Below are 17,419 nucleotides of genomic sequence, written 5' to 3' on the forward strand. Positions count from 1 at the left end.
ACATTCATACTCATACACACCCCTCACACACATACGTATATATGTAAATATATTTGTTTGTATATACAAAAATGACGAAAGCTAATGTTTAAAAGACATTGATAAATGTCTCAAGGCAACGTAAAAAAGGAGATCAAAAAAGGTTTAAATATGTATATAATAATTACAAAGCTATAGCAAGTTTACCAGGAAACTCAATAGGATACTATAGAACAGAGCGTCGTGTAATAATTACTATCTATGTGTGCATTTACTTTCATTTTGCCAAGTACTATGGTTTAACTGAAAGGGTAGACAGACTATCAAGAGCCATGCGATTATGATAGAACAAGATTAATGTCTTAATAGAAAACATTGTATGAATTAGTTTGCAAGTTAAAATAAAGAAGAATTTGTTCATTATTATTAATATTTTTATACTTCTTTTCTATAGACGTATATGTTTTTATTAAAGAAGATATCTTTACTGTTTTTATCGATTTATGCTTTCAAATTGAATTGAATTGAATTGAATTGAACCGAATTCAAACAGATCTTAATAATCATAAGAGGCATAAAGGTCTAGGGCAGTAAAGACCTACGTAAGTTCATTTTAGGTGTTAATCCCGGACCATAATTAAGGAGTAAAAAAAAAAAAAGGATCAAGACAACACTAACCCACCCAATACTTTTTATATATATAAATAGAGTTGTGGAGATTAAATGTCCGATTGATACGTTGCCCTGGTTACGCTTATACGCTTATACACTTATACGCTTATACGCTTTTACGTTTTTTACGTTTTTACGCCTTTACGCCTTTGGACTTTATATTATTATTATTTTACTTTTTTATATACATACTACACACAACACTATACGCACAAATACATATACATCTATATTCATACAAAACATATATATATATAGTAGGTACATACATACATACATACATACATACGTAATCATTCTGTGCCTTTATCTTTTTTTTTCTTTTTTTTTACTCTATCTATCTACCTCTTTTCTTCCTTTTTTTTATTTATATATATATACATTTCTTTTTCTCTCTATCTATTTTTTATATTATATTATATTATATTATATTATATATTGTTTTGTACTCTTTAGAAGTTACGAGAAATATAAAGCAAGTAGTAAATGGGCATTGACAGGGGTACACAGAAGAATGGAGATGAAGAGAATCGACCATTGATTCCATCCCAAGATGTTAATTCAAATCGAAGTACTGGGAATCCTGATTACCAAAGTATTCCATCAGACGAGGTAAAGAAAAAATAATAGCAATATATATATATATATATATATAATAACTGTTGTTCTGTATATTAAAAAAATAAAATAAAATAAAATAAAATAAAAAGAGACGTGCAGGAGGACCTTTATCTATCAAGCGAATTATCCTGGCAATAATTGTCCTTCTGCTGATGATTTTGATGGGAGTTTTTGTGGGAGGTTTTGTTGCACGGGCTGAGCAGGACACGGTCTATAACAATGGTACACACGGCTACAACCCGACCGTTATTTTCATCTCTTTGGATGGTGTTGTGAACCATGATCTTCACCTGTCAATTACGCCTCACATCAGTCAACTTGGTAAGCAAAGAAAGAAACAGAAGAAATAATAATATTTGTTTGTTTGTTTGTATCGCTCTCTCTCTCTCTCTCTCTCTGTATATATATATATATATATACTGTTAGTCTGGGTAGTGTGATACACAACACAACACAGCACAGCACAGCACAGTAGAATAAACGCACAGATGTTGAATGATATAATTATATATAGAAAGTAGAAAAATATATATATAAAAAAAAAGTGACACAGCCTTTTTTTTTTTGGTTTTGTTTTTTTAATCGTCATTAATAATTCAATTCTTATTTAATACAAATTCTCTCTGTATATCTACCTTTCAATAGCAAAGGATGGCGTACAGGCACGCTGGATGACTCCATCATTTCCAGTAAGATTTTCTACTCTATTTATTATACAAAGTTTAGAAAGATAGTATAGAGAATAATATCAAGATCTACTATTGTATATTTTTATATAAAGTGTTTAATTATGGTTATGATTATGATTTTGGAGTATTCTAATCTTTCTTTTCCTTATTTAAAAAAATAAAATAACAACAATACAAAAGCCAATCACCTTTCCGAATCATTGGTCTCTTGTCACTGGGCTGTATCCTGAAACACATGGAATTGTTGGCAATTACTTTTATGATCCACAACTCAACGATAGCTTTAATTACAAAAGCCCAGCCCAGAGTTGGGATGGTAAATGGTGGGGAGGTGAACCAGTAAGTCTTTCTCTATCTATTCTTTCTTTATTTCTTTCTTTCTTTTTAAGGAAAAAAAAAGCGACTCAACAACAACAAGAAGAAGAGTATATATGGAAGACATATAGAATACATATGGAATAGAAGAAAATAGGGTTTAAGATTCTACCCATCTGTCTATCTTGACTATCTACATTACATTGCTTTACATTACATTGCTTTACATTACATTGCTTTACATATAAAGAAAGAAAGAATATTTTGTCTCAAACATGGACTCCGTTAAAGATTTGGATAACGGCTGAAAAGCAAAACCTAAAGTCTGGTGTAATCATGTGGCCGGGTTGCAGCAGTCTTTTACAAGGATTAAGACCGACATTCGAGGTTCCTTACAGCGACTATATGAGTTTCGATGCCAAGGTAGACCAGACACTGGATTGGCTGGACCTTCCACTCTCAGAGAGACCACAATTTGTTGGTGTGTATGTACCCAACGTGGACCAAGCCGGGCATCGCTATGGTCCGTACGCAAATGAGGCAAGTAAAGGATAAATGAATAGATTTTTTTGTTTTTTGTTTTTGTTTATTTATTTTGTTGCCATGGGAACAAATAACTTCTTTTTTTTTATATATATTTTTGGATTTATTATTTTTGGGTTGAATGAAACCTAATGCTAAGAAACAAGATATACATATATACATATGTACATATATAGAGATATAGAGATATATATGTGTGTTTTATAATCGCATGTACTAATAATGTTTTTTTTTATTGTAGACTATGAAACAGTTGCAGATTGCAGATGCAAGCATCGGCCGATTGTTGGCTGGTTTAGAAAAACGCAACCTAACAGAGATTGTTCATGTGATGGTTGTGAGCGACCATGGCATGTCCCAGACAGACAGGTCAAGACTGATCTATTATGAGGATGGACTTACGGACGAAGAGCTCAGTCTGATCTGGAGTATCGAGGCCTACCCTTCATTGGCCATCAGACCTCCTCCGTGTGCTGACCAAGCCGAGGCAACCGAGAAACTCTATAGGGCATTCAAGCGGTTCCAGGGACACCTGGAAAGATACAATGCGGACCACAATGCACATTTTAAGGTCTACAAAAAAGAAGATATTCCGGAAAGATATCATTTCCGTCATCACACGCGTATTCCCCCCCTTCTGGTCCTACCAGACCCTGGCTGGGTTCTGGTGACACATGAAGAGTACGATCCCGACCACGACGATGGTGAGTATTCACCTCAGGGTGTCCATGGATACGACAATCTGTCTCCACACTCCAGAGCCATCTTTGTCGGCCGAGGACCTTTGTTGGAAAACGGTCTGGCAAGACCATTCTGGAACGTGGAGTTGTACCAAGTCCTGACCAGGATTCTCGATATCAAGCCATCGGCTAACAATGGAAGTCTTGCTGGAGTACTTGAGCTTGAATAAACGACATTTGAGACCATTGATTGATCTTTTCTTTTCTTTTCTTTTTTTACATATTCTTATTCTTTATTCTTCTTTGTATCAGGTTTTTGGTATTATTACTTATTGTTATGATTTATAATGGTACAAATACAAAAAGAAACACTTCTTTTTCTTCTTCTTCAATCTATTCACTTATTAAGGAGAGGTGAACAGACTTTTGGTTGTTTTTGGGATTGTTGCTTTCTAGATACAAAACTTATAAAAAGGTTCTGTACATATGTCTGTGTTTCCACGCTTAGAAAAGACCAAAAAGAAGCTTTTCATTTATGCACTACATTTTTGTGTATTTATTTACTTTTGACTGTAAAACAATAATAAGGCAGGTGTAAAACTCAAGTTCATTTTAATTTGACCAAAATAATCATAATAAACAAACACAACAAAGGTGAGTCTAGTAGATGAGTGCAACATAACAAAAATTTATTATCGCATTGTTATTTATTTTTTGCCGTCAAATGAATAAATAAATAAATAGATAAATAAACAAGCAAGCCAAGCAAGTCGAGCAAACGAGCAAACGAGCAAACGAGCAGGCAAACTAAACAAGCAAGAAAGTCATATAAATACTCTTGTTCTCAAAACACCCCCAATTGACTTTAATTCCCAAAATAATAATAACAATAATATTTTTTTATATATATTCATATCATGAGCTCTCCTGTTTCTCTCGTATCTTCTATGAAGCCAATGGCTATATCTTCTATCACTTCCTCTCTGCCTCTCCAACCACTACATCCTCAACACCAACACCAGCACCAGCAGTCTCTGTCACTGTCTCTGTCACTACCAATGTCGCTGCCAATGTCACCCTCTCTTGTCACACCTTACTCTCAAGACAGCCGTTTCTTCAACTACTCAACATGTGGGCCTCAATATCGATCCCTACGCTCTCCACCCTCTACCCCAGGAGAAGATTCCTTTAGCTCACCTCCATCCTCTCCAAACTCATACGCATCCTCTGAATCCTTATCTCCCCAAACCCAGAGCTATGACAACCATAATCATCACCATAATCACCATGGTAATAATAGCCTTCAACGTAGCCATAGCCATCAAAACTATCATCAGCGACAAACCCTGATCTATAGCCAACAAGCTGAAAGCCAGCTGCAGCATAATGACGGTGGCTCAATTGTGATGGTAGCCCCACCACTTACTCTTGAAGAAAGACGACAGCGTAACAAGGCGGCCTCTGCAAAGTACCGTCAAAAGAAGAACCAGCAGCAGAACGATATGCGCCAGATGATTGGCCGGATCTCGGAGCAGAATGCTGTTCTCGGCCGTCAGCTTCAGGAACTTCGATTGGAAAATGAGCGCCTACGAGCCACGGCCGATCGATTGCGCGGTAATATGGTGGCCAAAAAGATGCTCAGACAATGGATCGGCCGCCACAAAGAGCCAGAAGAGAAGATGACCAGATCATCGTCTTCGTCTTCGTCTTCGTCTTTGCCTTTGCCTTCGTCCATGTCTCTATCTCGATCTTTATCTTGCAATCCAAGACCACAACAGACCCTATGCTCTACCAACACCTATGCACCCCATTATCAACAAAACCATGAATATCCGGTAGTCACATTAGATCAAGAGAATGAAGACGGAATTGTAGACGACAATAATGAAGAAGAAGAAGATGATGATAATGAAGATGTTGATTTTGACTATCAAGATGAATTCTCAGAGGAACCTCTTTAAATACTATAAAACCCTGTTATTAAATATATATATATTTATACATCTTAGGCTCATACACTTTACACCTATTGCTATTGATTTCTTTATACTTCTTTTATTTTCTGTACCATAATCCATCTTCTTCTTTTTATTATTATTATTTCTCTGTGAAAAGCCATGTTTTCATTATTCTTTACTATTTTTTTTTATATATGCACCTTGTTTTGTATTCTATTCTACTGTTCTTTTGTCTTTATGATTATTATTTGCGACACATGTACCATTACCATTACAATTACAATTGCAATTGCTATTGCTATTCGATCCTTAATTTTTTTCTATTTACTTGTTTCAAATATTAATATCAATAATAAAAAAATAAATATCTCTCTCTATTGATACCTCTTCTTGTTTATCTTGCTGTTGAAATTTCAGTTTGATTTGTGGAATAGAATGAGGAATAGACTTCTTTTGCTCTAAACATTATAATAGCACCCTATTCCTCAACCTTTCTCTATTTTATTTATTTATTTTTAAGTTGTTGTTGTTGTTTTTTTTGATATATGTGTGTTTTCGTCATCTTTCTCATCCTGCGTCATGGGGATCTTCTATTATGATTATGATTATAATTTGTTGTTCTTTGCCCTACCTCCTTGATAATGTTTGTGCTTTTTTTTTGTGGTTCTCGCACAGCTGTATATATTTATACATATTTGAAACAATAAATCAGAAATAATAAATAAATAAATATATATATAAAAAAAAAGAATTCGAAACACTAATATTCTTTTGTTTTGTTTATTAATTCATTTCTTTATTTGTTTCTTTTGCTGCTGCTGTTGTTGTTTGTACATTTTATATTGGTTTCATAAAATACTAGTATTATTCTTATTCTTATTGAAATTTGAAACACTAGTCCGTTTTATTTTGTGTACATAGTGTACATGGTGTACATAGTCTACATAGTGTGTATATGTGTTTTGGTTGATTTCAAGATATTAATGCTTATAGTCATCATTAGTGTATCATCGGGTTTTGTCGATTATCAGGTAAATCAAGGAGATCCCTTTTTGTTTTTTTGCGAACAAACAAAAAAGTACATAAAAGACTAATGACATTATTTGTTTCAAATAATAATAATAATTTTCTTTCTTTCTTTTATGTTTATCACTTTATGTACGATCCTTCTGTCTATCTAATTTTGTACCAAAAAAAAATAAATTATTTATTGCATAATAATTTATCCGTGCTTCCAGCTGTCATTATTCACACCCTTGAACGAAAATCTATCCAATTCGGCAACATCTTCTGGTGACAAGATAAACCCAAGTGCAAGAACATTCTGCTCAACCTGGCTAGCATTTCTGGCTCCTCCTAATGGAATTGTACCCTTTGCAATACACCAGTTCAGAGCAATCGCACTCTGGGGTCTGTCATATTTTTCGGCCAGTCTCTTTAGGCTATCCAAAAGATTCTGTAGCTGTCCTTTCTCCAGGCTATCGAATACCTTTTCACGACCAACCGGTGCTGGATCATTCACACGATACTTTCCACTCAGAATTCCCATACCAATAGCTAAGATATATATAAGCATTACTTTTTTTTAAATAATAATAATAATAGTAATGGATAGCTAACATCTAAGAAAAGCTTACGTGAATAGGCCAAGATACCAACACCAAGATCATGACACAGCTTGATCAAGCCATCCTTTTCAGGAATAGTGCGCACAAGAGAGAATGAGACCTGATTAGATGCCAGCTGGATCCCTCTCTTTTTCAAGGCTGCGTGCATCCGCTCAATTTCACCCAAGCCATAGTTTGACACTCCCACACTCTTGACGAGTCCGGCATCAAAAGCATCGGCCAAAGCATCAGCTACAAAACAAAACAAAACAAAACAAAACGAAACGAAAAACAATTTAATATTATTATACCATTAATTAATTAATTAAAGACACACACACACACAGAATAGATGTATATCTCAATGCTTACCGACAACTTCAATTGCAGCCGGGTGGATGGGAGCATGGATCTGGTAAAGATCTACCTTGTGGATCCCAATTCTGTCCAAGGAATCCTTTAGGGCAGAAAACAGAACGGCAGGGAACTGGGTGCGGTGTTGGTGCGGAAAGAACTTGGTGGCAATGATCTGCTTTTCTTGTTCTTCAGCAGAATAGACTTTACGGAACCGAGATAGTTCCTTTTCCGACTCTCCATCACCATACACCTCAGCTAAAAAAGAAAGAAAAAAGACATAAAGATGTTATAGAATGATTAATAAAAATAAAAACAAAATTATACATATATATATATATATATATATATATGATGTATTTGTCTGTGTGCACTGACCTGTGTCATAAAATGGAACACCGAGTTTGTGTGCAGCATCAAACGCCTCCTTGGCATCTTTCTCTGCCTCAGGAGTCCATCCCCAGACTATTTAAATATATTCATATTCTGTTTAGTAAACCAAGACAGTCTCAATGGTCGTTATGGATACAAAACTTGCCATGCTTATCACCCCATTGCCATGTACCAATAGCTACATTGAAAACCAAAGAAAATAAGTAAGTAAACAAACGATGTGCTTATGTATTGAACTACCAATAGGATAGACATTAATACTGTCACCGAGTTGAATCAGAGTGTCTTTGGTAGGAACCACTCCTTGATCAAGCTTTACTTTGTATACTGCCATAATTGATTAAATTGATCGATAATCGAGTTAAAATAAATTCAAGAAAGATGAAAATTGAGATGAGTTTATATATGAATGAGATGTACAAGATCAAGATAGACGGGACTTGGCTCTTATGACTAATATTTGTTTAAAGAATTACAAAGCTATCTTTAAATTGACCCTTCTACTTTACAAAGTTTATATTTTATATACATGATTGCACAACTCCTTTTGTGGGTTGCATCATATCAAGAAATTTTAAAGTACATACAGCATATTTTGCATGGCACAAAAAGGTGGGGAGTTACGGCCACGGCTACGGATAAAATTGCGGACTAATGAAGTATGAGGAGGAAAGGGAAAGCGAGTGTGAACAGGGGCTAGGGATAAAGGGTCGGTATGACGGATAACGGAAACGGATAACGGATGACGAATAACGGATACAATTACGGAAGTGGTGTAAATTAACACAAACATAATAATAATAATAATAATAATAATAATAATAATAATAATAATACTATTATTAAAGTGTGTATGCGGGTTCAATTGCTTCCCTTGAAGCATGTATGCCCAACATAGTCTACAAAAGCACCAAAATCGATAATTTCCCTTCTTCCTTTCGTCTTTTCTCAATTCATTTTTTTTTGGAGGGAGGATGGGGGGGTAGACAGGGAAAGGGAACCCGATAATTTATTTGATTTGATTTGATTTCATATTGTTTCAAAGTAACAAAGATTCCAACTGTCCGCACTGTATGCAGTATGTAATATGCTATATGATATGATATATAAACAACGATTGATTGATTGATTTTTTGACTAAAAGCAGGGAGGTAAAAAGATAAACTTAGTCTTCTAGGGCATCTACAAAGAGACCATCGTCTTCTTCGTCTTCTTCGTCTTCTTCGTCTTCTTCGTCTTCTTCGTTATGATTGTCGTCATCATAGGATCCTTTTTGCTGATCATTTTTATTATGATTATGATTATGATTATGGTTATTAATAAGGTTGTGGTTTTGTGTTTGTATGTGGGTGGCGTCTGACTGATTAAGCTGGGAAAAGACCTGGACGGTGTCGCTGAATGAAACCGATTTCCATGTTTGGGCCGTGGATTGTATTGATGGAAATGAGTTTTTTGGAATTGAATGATTGGATGGATCTGATTCTCTAGGGTCCTGAGCCACACGTGAAATTTGGGTATTAAGAAGTGTGTTCCGGCGCAGTAGACAAGTGCGACTGGTATCTAGGGTTTCCTTTTTGGACAACAGACAGTCGTTTGATTTCAGGATATCTTCGCCAAGCCAGGTCTGGTGGACCTTCCACAAGGGAGCTTTGACCTTTTTACGTTGGGAAGGTGAGGAGGAGGAAAAAGTCGGCTTGTTGTGGGACATTTGGCGCCGCTGTAAAATCGGGAACTGAAGAGCCGTAGCATCCGATAAGTTGTTATCAATTGGATGGTTAAATTTGTCAAATGATGGTGGTGATTGGGGCATGTAGTGTGCAAGTATTTGGTATAAAGAAGCATCAATTGCAGCTTCTTTGGTGCAGCTGTGGCGTGTATTGCTGCGTGGATAGGTATGATAGATGCGGGATGGTTCAGTGGTTGGTCGATGGTTGATCTGTACAGGCATTTTGATTGGATGATTGGTTCTTTTAATAAATGTATATATTAAAGAAGAAGAAGAAGAGAAAGAGAAATATATATATATATATTTTTATATTTTTATATTTATACTTAATTTATTGTTTTTATTATTAATAATTAAAACAAAAATTACAGGGCGATTTTTTTTTTTGTTTTCCTTTTTTAAATAAAATAATAATATTGATGTGCAACCAAAGAGGGGGAGGAAAGTGATCTGACAAAATAAATAGGTAAATAAAGAAGGGGTGGGTAAGGTGGCTGATTAAATAAATAAATAAATAAAAAATTTTATTTATTTATTAAGAAGAGGGTAGTGTAGTTCATCGTTTGTTTAATGAACCAAGATATTTTGAATAGAGCATGATTTCCATTTAATTATTATTTTTTGTGGGTCGAATGACTGATGACTTGATCTGTAAAACCCTCACTTTGGTCTTTGTCCTTATGAACCATTTTTTTTTTCATCTATTAATTTCTAAAGCCTGTGAACTATGGCTTCCAAATCAAGTAATTCAAGCCTACTTATTATAAAGACTCTGACCTTACATGTTGATACGTTTTAAACAAACCAATTAAATATTTATATAGATTGAGGACCGGGGGCCGTTGATAATAATTATTATACATTTTGAATTCAAATCGCATAAAATAATAAAGACATATGTTTGACAGAAAAGATAAAGATTAGTATGGAAGATTGTACAACAGAAGTCTTTGGTTTATTCTTTTATTTTTATTTGCATGAAATTGAATGATATGAAACAACGCGCAATTAAGTTGTTATTATGCTTGCAAGTTAAGTGTGTAGGTAGATGCTGGCTGTAATGAAATATAATGATAGGATGATTTCTAGTCCTGGGCATGATGTGGTTCCTTGTTTTTGGGCACATTAGTTGACGCTGGAGGGCTTGGATAAGGACGAGGGAGAGGAAGACCACGGATTGTTCTGTCTGGAGGCATAATGTTTTAATTGAAAGGATGAATAAAGAAGAGGTGAATAGAATAGAAAGATAAGACGATATTTTTATATATATATATATATATATATTGTATATAGACAATCAATTATAAGCATGTACGGTTTGTTTGTATGTATTCCTGACAAGCGGAAGTCAATCGATGCTGCAGTAACATTTTGTTGTTGTCTTTTCATTGGTGTAAATCAGGCGATAGATTTATTCAATATTCATTATATTTATATACTGGTTGTTTCACCAGACGCATGGTGATATCCATGCTTCATCCATGAAGTTGTCGTAGCACAGCTGTGTCAAAATGATAGCCACTAAAAACATACAAACCTTATCCTTGACGTCCAATTATCCCTTTGGTATGTATATTGTGTTTCAGATTTCTATATATAAAAGGTAGAGTAAGATCGACAGCTTCTAATGCACATTTGACTTTTTACACACATGGTAAACATACGATCACTATCCTCTTTATATTTCTTTATATTTGATGTGACAGGTCTGGCAGGTCAATTAATCTTAATTATCAGTAAAGCTAAAACAAGCGATAAAGAAAACCATCAACAAAAAGTAAAGAGGGTCTATATATAAAATGTACAAAATGTACAAATTGTACACATCATTATTAATAAGGGTAGTCTAAAAGAAGGACCCATACAAGACACATGCCCATGTATCAATCAAATAATTATGCACAGGATAGCGTGAGTTGATTATTATTTTGGGCTAAATGTCTATTAAGCATTCTTTCTTTCACGATCAATACAAAACAATATATATATATATATATATTATATTATATTCTATCCACACGAAAACATATCCACTCAACCACTCAACACACAATCGCAAATAATTTACTGTCTATTTTTACCAAAAAGATAAAAAGTGTATCAAAATAAATCACAACTTTTTTGTTCTTACAATATTCTATTGGATCAAATTCAATCAATGGGTTTTCAAACATAAAGCCCATTGAGATAAAGAAACAGAGAAAACGTGCAATATTTTTTGTTCTTGAAATATTTGAGATGCTTATCTAAAGAAAATCATTATAATATAATATTATATATATATATATAGTAAGGCATATCTGATAAGTGTATCTTTAAGCAAATCAAACAACAACTCAAACGCAAACATTGATATGAATTTGTACCTTTTTCATTCATTCATTAGTTTTAAATTTGTTGAGCATTTAAATGGTACAATTTTCAATGCGCTACAGAGAAAAGCTTATCCGATATGTAATTTTTTTTTAATATTTAGGATTCTGTCTTTCCTACTTTCTCCTCAAGCACACACAAATTCTTTTATATTATATTGTACTATATATTAAGCTATCCATCAGATGACATAGTTTAATTAAATATTTATATATATATATATATGTATTAATCTCCTGAATGCTATGTACACATCCACACACTCTCTCTTTCTCTTTCTTTAACATTTCTAGTTAATTGTCTTACATACAATATGCAGCACTTTTCTGGTAACAAATCATAACAGAATACCAAGCCATTAGCATGAGATACAAACATATTTGAAAACTAACTTGTAAATACAATTGTCTAATCAAATCATGAAAAAAAAGCTTTTACTCGTATTCGACTTCCTAGCTTGATAATCAAACGATCGTTATCTACACGTCCAATTGAAGTAACCCAAAGTAATATCTTTTCTTTATTAATCAATGGTGAATAATGATAATAATACTTTATTATTATTTTGGATCATCTACAGGAAGCTTTGCCAATGCATCCAATAGGACCAGAACTCTTGCCAAATCTCATGGTAAGTGACTTTTTTCAGTCAATTCAATTCAATTCAATTCAATTCAACCCACTTTCTCTCTCTCTCTCTTTCCAAACGCTCTTTGAATTTCCCAAAAAAAAAAAGAAAAAATTGACCTAATTTTGACATCATTATAATAGGCAGAATCGTTGTCCTAGGCAAGTATCTTTTTATATGTGTATATGCTGTAGATCTTGTTAGGGTCCATAATGAAACCGATTACTAAACCAATAAATGAATGAATGAATGAATTATCTAACTATATAGGATCCGGATGGGCTGGTAAATATACTTGTCTAGAATTGATTAAATATAGTTGATTGATGTAACTCGATTTTATATTAAACAGGTTTCAAATTGATGAGAGATCTTAACAAGGAACACTATGATGTTACTGTTATTTCACCCAGGTAAATAGAAGAATAGCATCGATTGAACGTATATATTTACTAATATCTTTATCATATGTATAGAAACTATTTTGTTTTTACTCCTCTTTTGGCAAGGTAACTTTTAGAATAACAAAAATATTCAATAGTCTATTTTTGGTTTTGGTTTCTTTACATAATAGTTATTATCATTGAGAGTACTTGGTTTTGCTTAATCGTTTAAGCGTCAGCTATTCAAGGAGTGAGAATTTAAGCATTGATATTCTTTTTTTATTTTTATTTTATTTGAAGTACGGCTGTAGGAACTCTTGAATTCAGATGTATCACAGAGCCCGTGCGAGGTTATTCCAAAGATGTAGATTACCACCAAGCTCTGTGCAACAGTGTTGGTATGAAAACAGAAACGTGCTTTTGATAAGCAGCAACCTTTAATTTATTTATTTATTTATTTTTTTTAAAAAAAAAAAAAAAAGAAACCAACCAACCAACCAACCAACCAACCAACTGACTGACTGACATTTATCTGTATTGTATAGATCTGGAGAATCAATTGATCCATTGTACCTCAAATCTAGATGACAGTAAGCTTTTGTTTTGAGGCCTTTAATTATATGATAATATATAATAAATATATATAAATAAATAGACAAGGGAGAAAAGTTCACTGTGGATTATGACAAATTGGTAATTGCTGTTGGTGAATACTCCAACACATTCAATACTCCGGGTGTGAAAGAATATGGTATTTTCCTAAAAGATATCAAAGATGCCCAGAGAATCCGTGCAAGAGTATTGGAATGTAAAGTATCTCTATTTTTTTTTTATTATCTTTGTCTATAAACATTTATCCACTTTTATCTATCTACTCTAGGTTTCGAATTTGCTGCACAGCCTGGAGTTACAGATGAAGAAAAGGCAAACAAATTACATTTTGCAGTAGTTGGCGGTGGTCCAACCGTAAGTACACACGGGCATATCAAATATCAAGTATCCTTTTTATTACTATTATTATTATTAAAATCTAAAAAATCTAAAAAAGAAAAGAAAGCGGGGGATTCAAAATCGATATAGAATTATCTATAATGCGCATAAAACATATTCCTGTTTAATAATAATAACAATAATATATATATATATATATATAAGAAAAAGTTTAATTCTTTAATTTTAATATTAATTTTTTTTTTTAGGGTGTAGAGTTTTCAGCTGAGTTGTATGACTTCATTACCGAGGATCTTTCCCGATTGTATCCGCAACTAATGGAGTACACCCGGATGACAGTTTATGATGTGTCACCAAGCATCCTGGGAAGCTTTGATCAAAAGCTGTCTAATTACGCTACCCAGAAGTTTGAACGTAATGGTATCCAAATCAAGGTAATTTATATAAATTTATATATTTTAGTTTAGTTTAGGTCTGTGTTGATGTCCGATATTTTCCGAGACCTTGACAATCCTCTTTTTGAATATTGAATATCAATTATTATTTTATTGTTATAGCCTGGAAGCCATGTACTTGAAGTCAAAAAGGATGTGATTTCAATCAAGGAAGAAGGAGAAGGTACAATCTGTTTATTATCTATAAGTAGAATACGACTACGACTACGACTATTACTTTTGCTGTTGTTGGTGAAATTAACCTACAAAATAATAATAATAATACTTATGTATGTATATTTAGTTCCATATGGTATGCTTGTGTGGTCTACTGGATTGATGCCAAATCCGATTGTGGAGTCTATGATGACAGCTGCCAAAGACCCTCGAACTCGCCGGTAAAACATATTCCATTTTCTTGGTTTCTTTATCTATCTAAGCATTAAACTGAACAAGTAATAAATTTTTTTTGGTAGTATTCTGACTGATAAGAAGTTGAGAGTTTTGGATAGCAAAACAATGGAGCCTTTGAAGAACATGTAAGGAACACTAACCTTTATCATAACCATAACAAAGATATATATATATATATATATAAAACACAAAATATTTAGATAGTCTATAGATTTTTAATAGACTTGATGTTAACATATATATCTTGGTGTAGTTATGCACTTGGAGATTGTGCTACAATTAAAGATTATAATCTTCCAGCTACTGCCCAAGGTATGATTTCACTCTTATTAGTAGTACTAAAAGCCTATAAATATAATATCTGGTGCGTGCAACTAACGGCTTGTTTTCTATCCAAAAATAAAATATATAGTTGCCAGTCAGAAGGCTATATATTTAGGCAATGGTTTGTATCAAACATTTTAATTTTTAAAACACAAGAAGCATGCAGTACATTATACTTTACCTACTTATCTTTAATTATTAAAAACAAAAAAGAAACCCAAATATAAAATAACATATACTAATACTAATACTAATAATTATAATTATAATAGAACTAAATGCGGCATTGAAATCAAATTCACATGTGGATAAAGGTTTTAGTTTTGAGAATCGTGGATCAATGGTAATATGAATATCTATATAAGCATCTATCTTTAAACGTATTTTTAAACCAAAGAAACGTTTATCATGATAGGCATACATCGGGTCATGGCAAGCTGTTGTTGATATGAGACCAGTTCATGAAAAGGCAACCGAAGGAGGACACATGGCATGGATGTTTTGGAGGTAAAAAATATATAGACACACGATGTTTGTCTTGAATATACATACTGATACTTTTTGCCATAAAACCAATTATATATATATATATATATAAAACAGATCGGCTTACTTGAGTATGAGTGTCAGTGCAAGAAACAAAATGTTAATTCCTATGTATTGGTATGTGGTTTATCTTTATTTTTTCAATTGTACTGGTTTCTATTAAAAAATATATAAAAAAAAATACGCAGAATCTTTAAATTTAAATATATTTAATGCTGCTTACATAAAAACATAAAACTTTTGTAGGTGTTTGACTTGGGTATTTGGACGTGATATTTCTCGGTTCTAAAGTAGACACTCATAACCATAGCCAATTAGAGACAAAACAAAAAGTGGCACTTGAATATTAGACAGCAAAATCATAATAGAGCAAAAGTAGAATATATATGTTCTCAATAGAATGAAACCAAAATAAAACAACAGTAACCAAGTTTACAAGAGTAATCAAATAATCTGTGCAATGTCGTTTACTTACTCGAGTATCCAATTCTAGACACTCGAAATCATACTTCACACATGTATCTATTGCTCATATATACAACCATAACATTACTCACCAAAAGCATTGAACTAAAAAGTATATTGTTGCAATATCTATTGACAACTCTAATAAATATATAAATACACACGTAAATACATTCTTTTCTGCTATATCAAACTAAAGGTATTACCGTTTGCCATCAATTGCCCAATGATAAAATTCTAGCTTGAAACCACTACCTATCACCAAATGTAAAGCTTAAAATCTCGGGGCTTGTTTTTGTTTTGCTCTATTGTATTAAATACTACTACATTCTCTCGCTTTTCCTTTGCTACTTTAAAAACACCATCTAATTTTTTTTATTATATTTAGGGATCCCAACATTTCTACTCTCTGTGAGTATTTAAGCTTGAGTTACATTGTGATCTTACATGGATATGAAATATCCCATATGTCTCATATGTTGAGCTAGTTTCGATTATCTCCCCACAATGAGTTCCCCAGAACTGATATATATATATATATATATTAGTTATAGCGTGAAGTTTTATCATTGCAATAGACGAATAGTATCTCTGGAATACAATATTATTCATCAACTTGATTCATGTTCAAAACTCAAGCTTTCTACGGATGCTATTACTGAGGGACAACCAAGATTGCGCCGTGCTCTTCATGTTTCTCTTTAAGAGCAGCAAACAAGTGACATATTACCTCAAACCCCTTGAGCCATTTGTGTCCTTGGGCGTACATTTTTGGTATTTCAGCCGATCGTACTTCTTTGGTAAACGAAACGCCATTGTCTTGTAATTTAAGTTCCGACAAAATGATGTTGGAAATGATGTTGGTTTTGACGGATTGGATTCCAAAGACTTTTGTTAATAGCAGTATGTCAAAGTTTACATTTAGATACGGGTTAGCGATGCCTTTGAGCATCGACATAAGAGAGCTTGGCTGTTTTCTGCCGCCGTATACTGTCTTATCCACGACCACCCTACCTTCACCTGACGAGCCTTTTTTTTTTTTTAAAAAAAAAAAAACTCTTTCAACGCCGTTTCGATCATAGCCAAGGCCATCAACAGATCGTGGATTGTCCTCGTGAAACCACTCATCCATATTCCCTAAGGCATGGTGGATGGCTTCAATCTCACACCAAATGAAATACGAAAGTCTATATTTTCTGGTAGATGATAAAATATTAACCGAAATGGTGACTGCCAATCCTTTTCTTTGTTTTTGAATTGTTTATTTGAAACAGATATTCTATATCCATTAAATTACGCGTTTTATTAAAATACACACTCTCACCAAATATGTCAATCAACAACACTCAATCTAACGAAACCAT

General features: G+C 33.3%; 7 protein-coding genes across 7 annotated transcripts; 3 read left to right on the forward strand and 4 right to left on the reverse strand.

Annotated features, from left to right (window-relative positions):
- Positions 1-1,433: 1,433 nt before the first annotated feature.
- On the forward strand, positions 1,434-3,729 carry PHYBLDRAFT_119641 (hypothetical protein; the record flags this gene model as incomplete). Its single annotated transcript, XM_018428699.1, has 5 exons — positions 1,434-1,593; positions 1,918-1,961; positions 2,142-2,300; positions 2,568-2,820; positions 3,086-3,729. 5 exons carry the CDS (start codon positions 1,434-1,436, stop codon positions 3,727-3,729), a joined length of 1,260 nt encoding a protein of 419 aa, XP_018283936.1.
- A 687-nt stretch (positions 3,730-4,416) lies between these two features.
- On the forward strand, positions 4,417-5,460 carry PHYBLDRAFT_152923 (basic-leucine zipper transcription factor; the record flags this gene model as incomplete). The annotated part of the gene is made up of 1 exon (XM_018433028.1): positions 4,417-5,460. The coding sequence occupies one exon, from the start codon at positions 4,417-4,419 to the stop codon at positions 5,458-5,460; it is 1,044 nt and encodes a 347-aa protein (XP_018283937.1).
- Positions 5,461-6,679: 1,219 nt separating this feature from the next.
- On the reverse strand, positions 6,680-8,145 carry PHYBLDRAFT_152924 (hypothetical protein; the record flags this gene model as incomplete). Its single annotated transcript, XM_018433029.1, has 6 exons — positions 6,680-7,014; positions 7,095-7,316; positions 7,437-7,676; positions 7,797-7,883; positions 7,948-7,989; positions 8,052-8,145. 6 exons carry the CDS (start codon positions 8,143-8,145, stop codon positions 6,680-6,682), a joined length of 1,020 nt encoding a protein of 339 aa, XP_018283938.1.
- Positions 8,146-8,976: 831 nt separating this feature from the next.
- PHYBLDRAFT_175642 (hypothetical protein) lies at positions 8,977-9,759 on the reverse strand (the record flags this gene model as incomplete). The annotated part of the gene is made up of 1 exon (XM_018437535.1): positions 8,977-9,759. The coding sequence occupies one exon, from the start codon at positions 9,757-9,759 to the stop codon at positions 8,977-8,979; it is 783 nt and encodes a 260-aa protein (XP_018283939.1).
- An 863-nt stretch (positions 9,760-10,622) lies between these two features.
- On the reverse strand, positions 10,623-10,926 carry PHYBLDRAFT_152926 (hypothetical protein; the record flags this gene model as incomplete). The annotated part of the gene is made up of 2 exons (XM_018433030.1): positions 10,623-10,719; positions 10,853-10,926. The coding sequence occupies 2 exons, from the start codon at positions 10,924-10,926 to the stop codon at positions 10,623-10,625; spliced, it is 171 nt and encodes a 56-aa protein (XP_018283940.1).
- Positions 10,927-12,195: 1,269 nt separating this feature from the next.
- On the forward strand, positions 12,196-16,032 carry NDE1_2 (NDE1, mitochondrial external NADH dehydrogenase). Its single transcript, XM_018429238.1, has 21 exons — positions 12,196-12,239; positions 12,342-12,416; positions 12,491-12,541; positions 12,682-12,699; positions 12,809-12,823; positions 12,891-12,951; positions 13,015-13,047; positions 13,222-13,319; positions 13,467-13,511; positions 13,577-13,729; positions 13,802-13,887; positions 14,121-14,306; positions 14,430-14,490; positions 14,611-14,704; positions 14,783-14,845; positions 14,974-15,032; positions 15,133-15,165; positions 15,317-15,387; positions 15,460-15,551; positions 15,648-15,707; positions 15,837-16,032. The coding sequence occupies exons 1-21, from the start codon at positions 12,224-12,226 to the stop codon at positions 15,877-15,879; spliced, it is 1,413 nt and encodes a 470-aa protein (XP_018283941.1). The 5' UTR covers positions 12,196-12,223; the 3' UTR covers positions 15,880-16,032.
- Positions 16,033-16,457: 425 nt separating this feature from the next.
- On the reverse strand, positions 16,458-17,187 carry PHYBLDRAFT_175644 (hypothetical protein; the record flags this gene model as incomplete). Its single annotated transcript, XM_018437536.1, has 2 exons — positions 16,458-16,577; positions 16,786-17,187. The coding sequence occupies 2 exons, from the start codon at positions 17,185-17,187 to the stop codon at positions 16,458-16,460; spliced, it is 522 nt and encodes a 173-aa protein (XP_018283942.1).
- Between the last annotated feature and the right edge of the window lie 232 nt (positions 17,188-17,419).

This window comes from Phycomyces blakesleeanus, assembly GCF_001638985.1.
Source record: "Phycomyces blakesleeanus NRRL 1555(-) unplaced genomic scaffold PHYBLscaffold_40, whole genome shotgun sequence".
NCBI classification, from domain to species: Eukaryota; Fungi; Mucoromycota; class Mucoromycetes; order Mucorales; family Phycomycetaceae; genus Phycomyces; species Phycomyces blakesleeanus.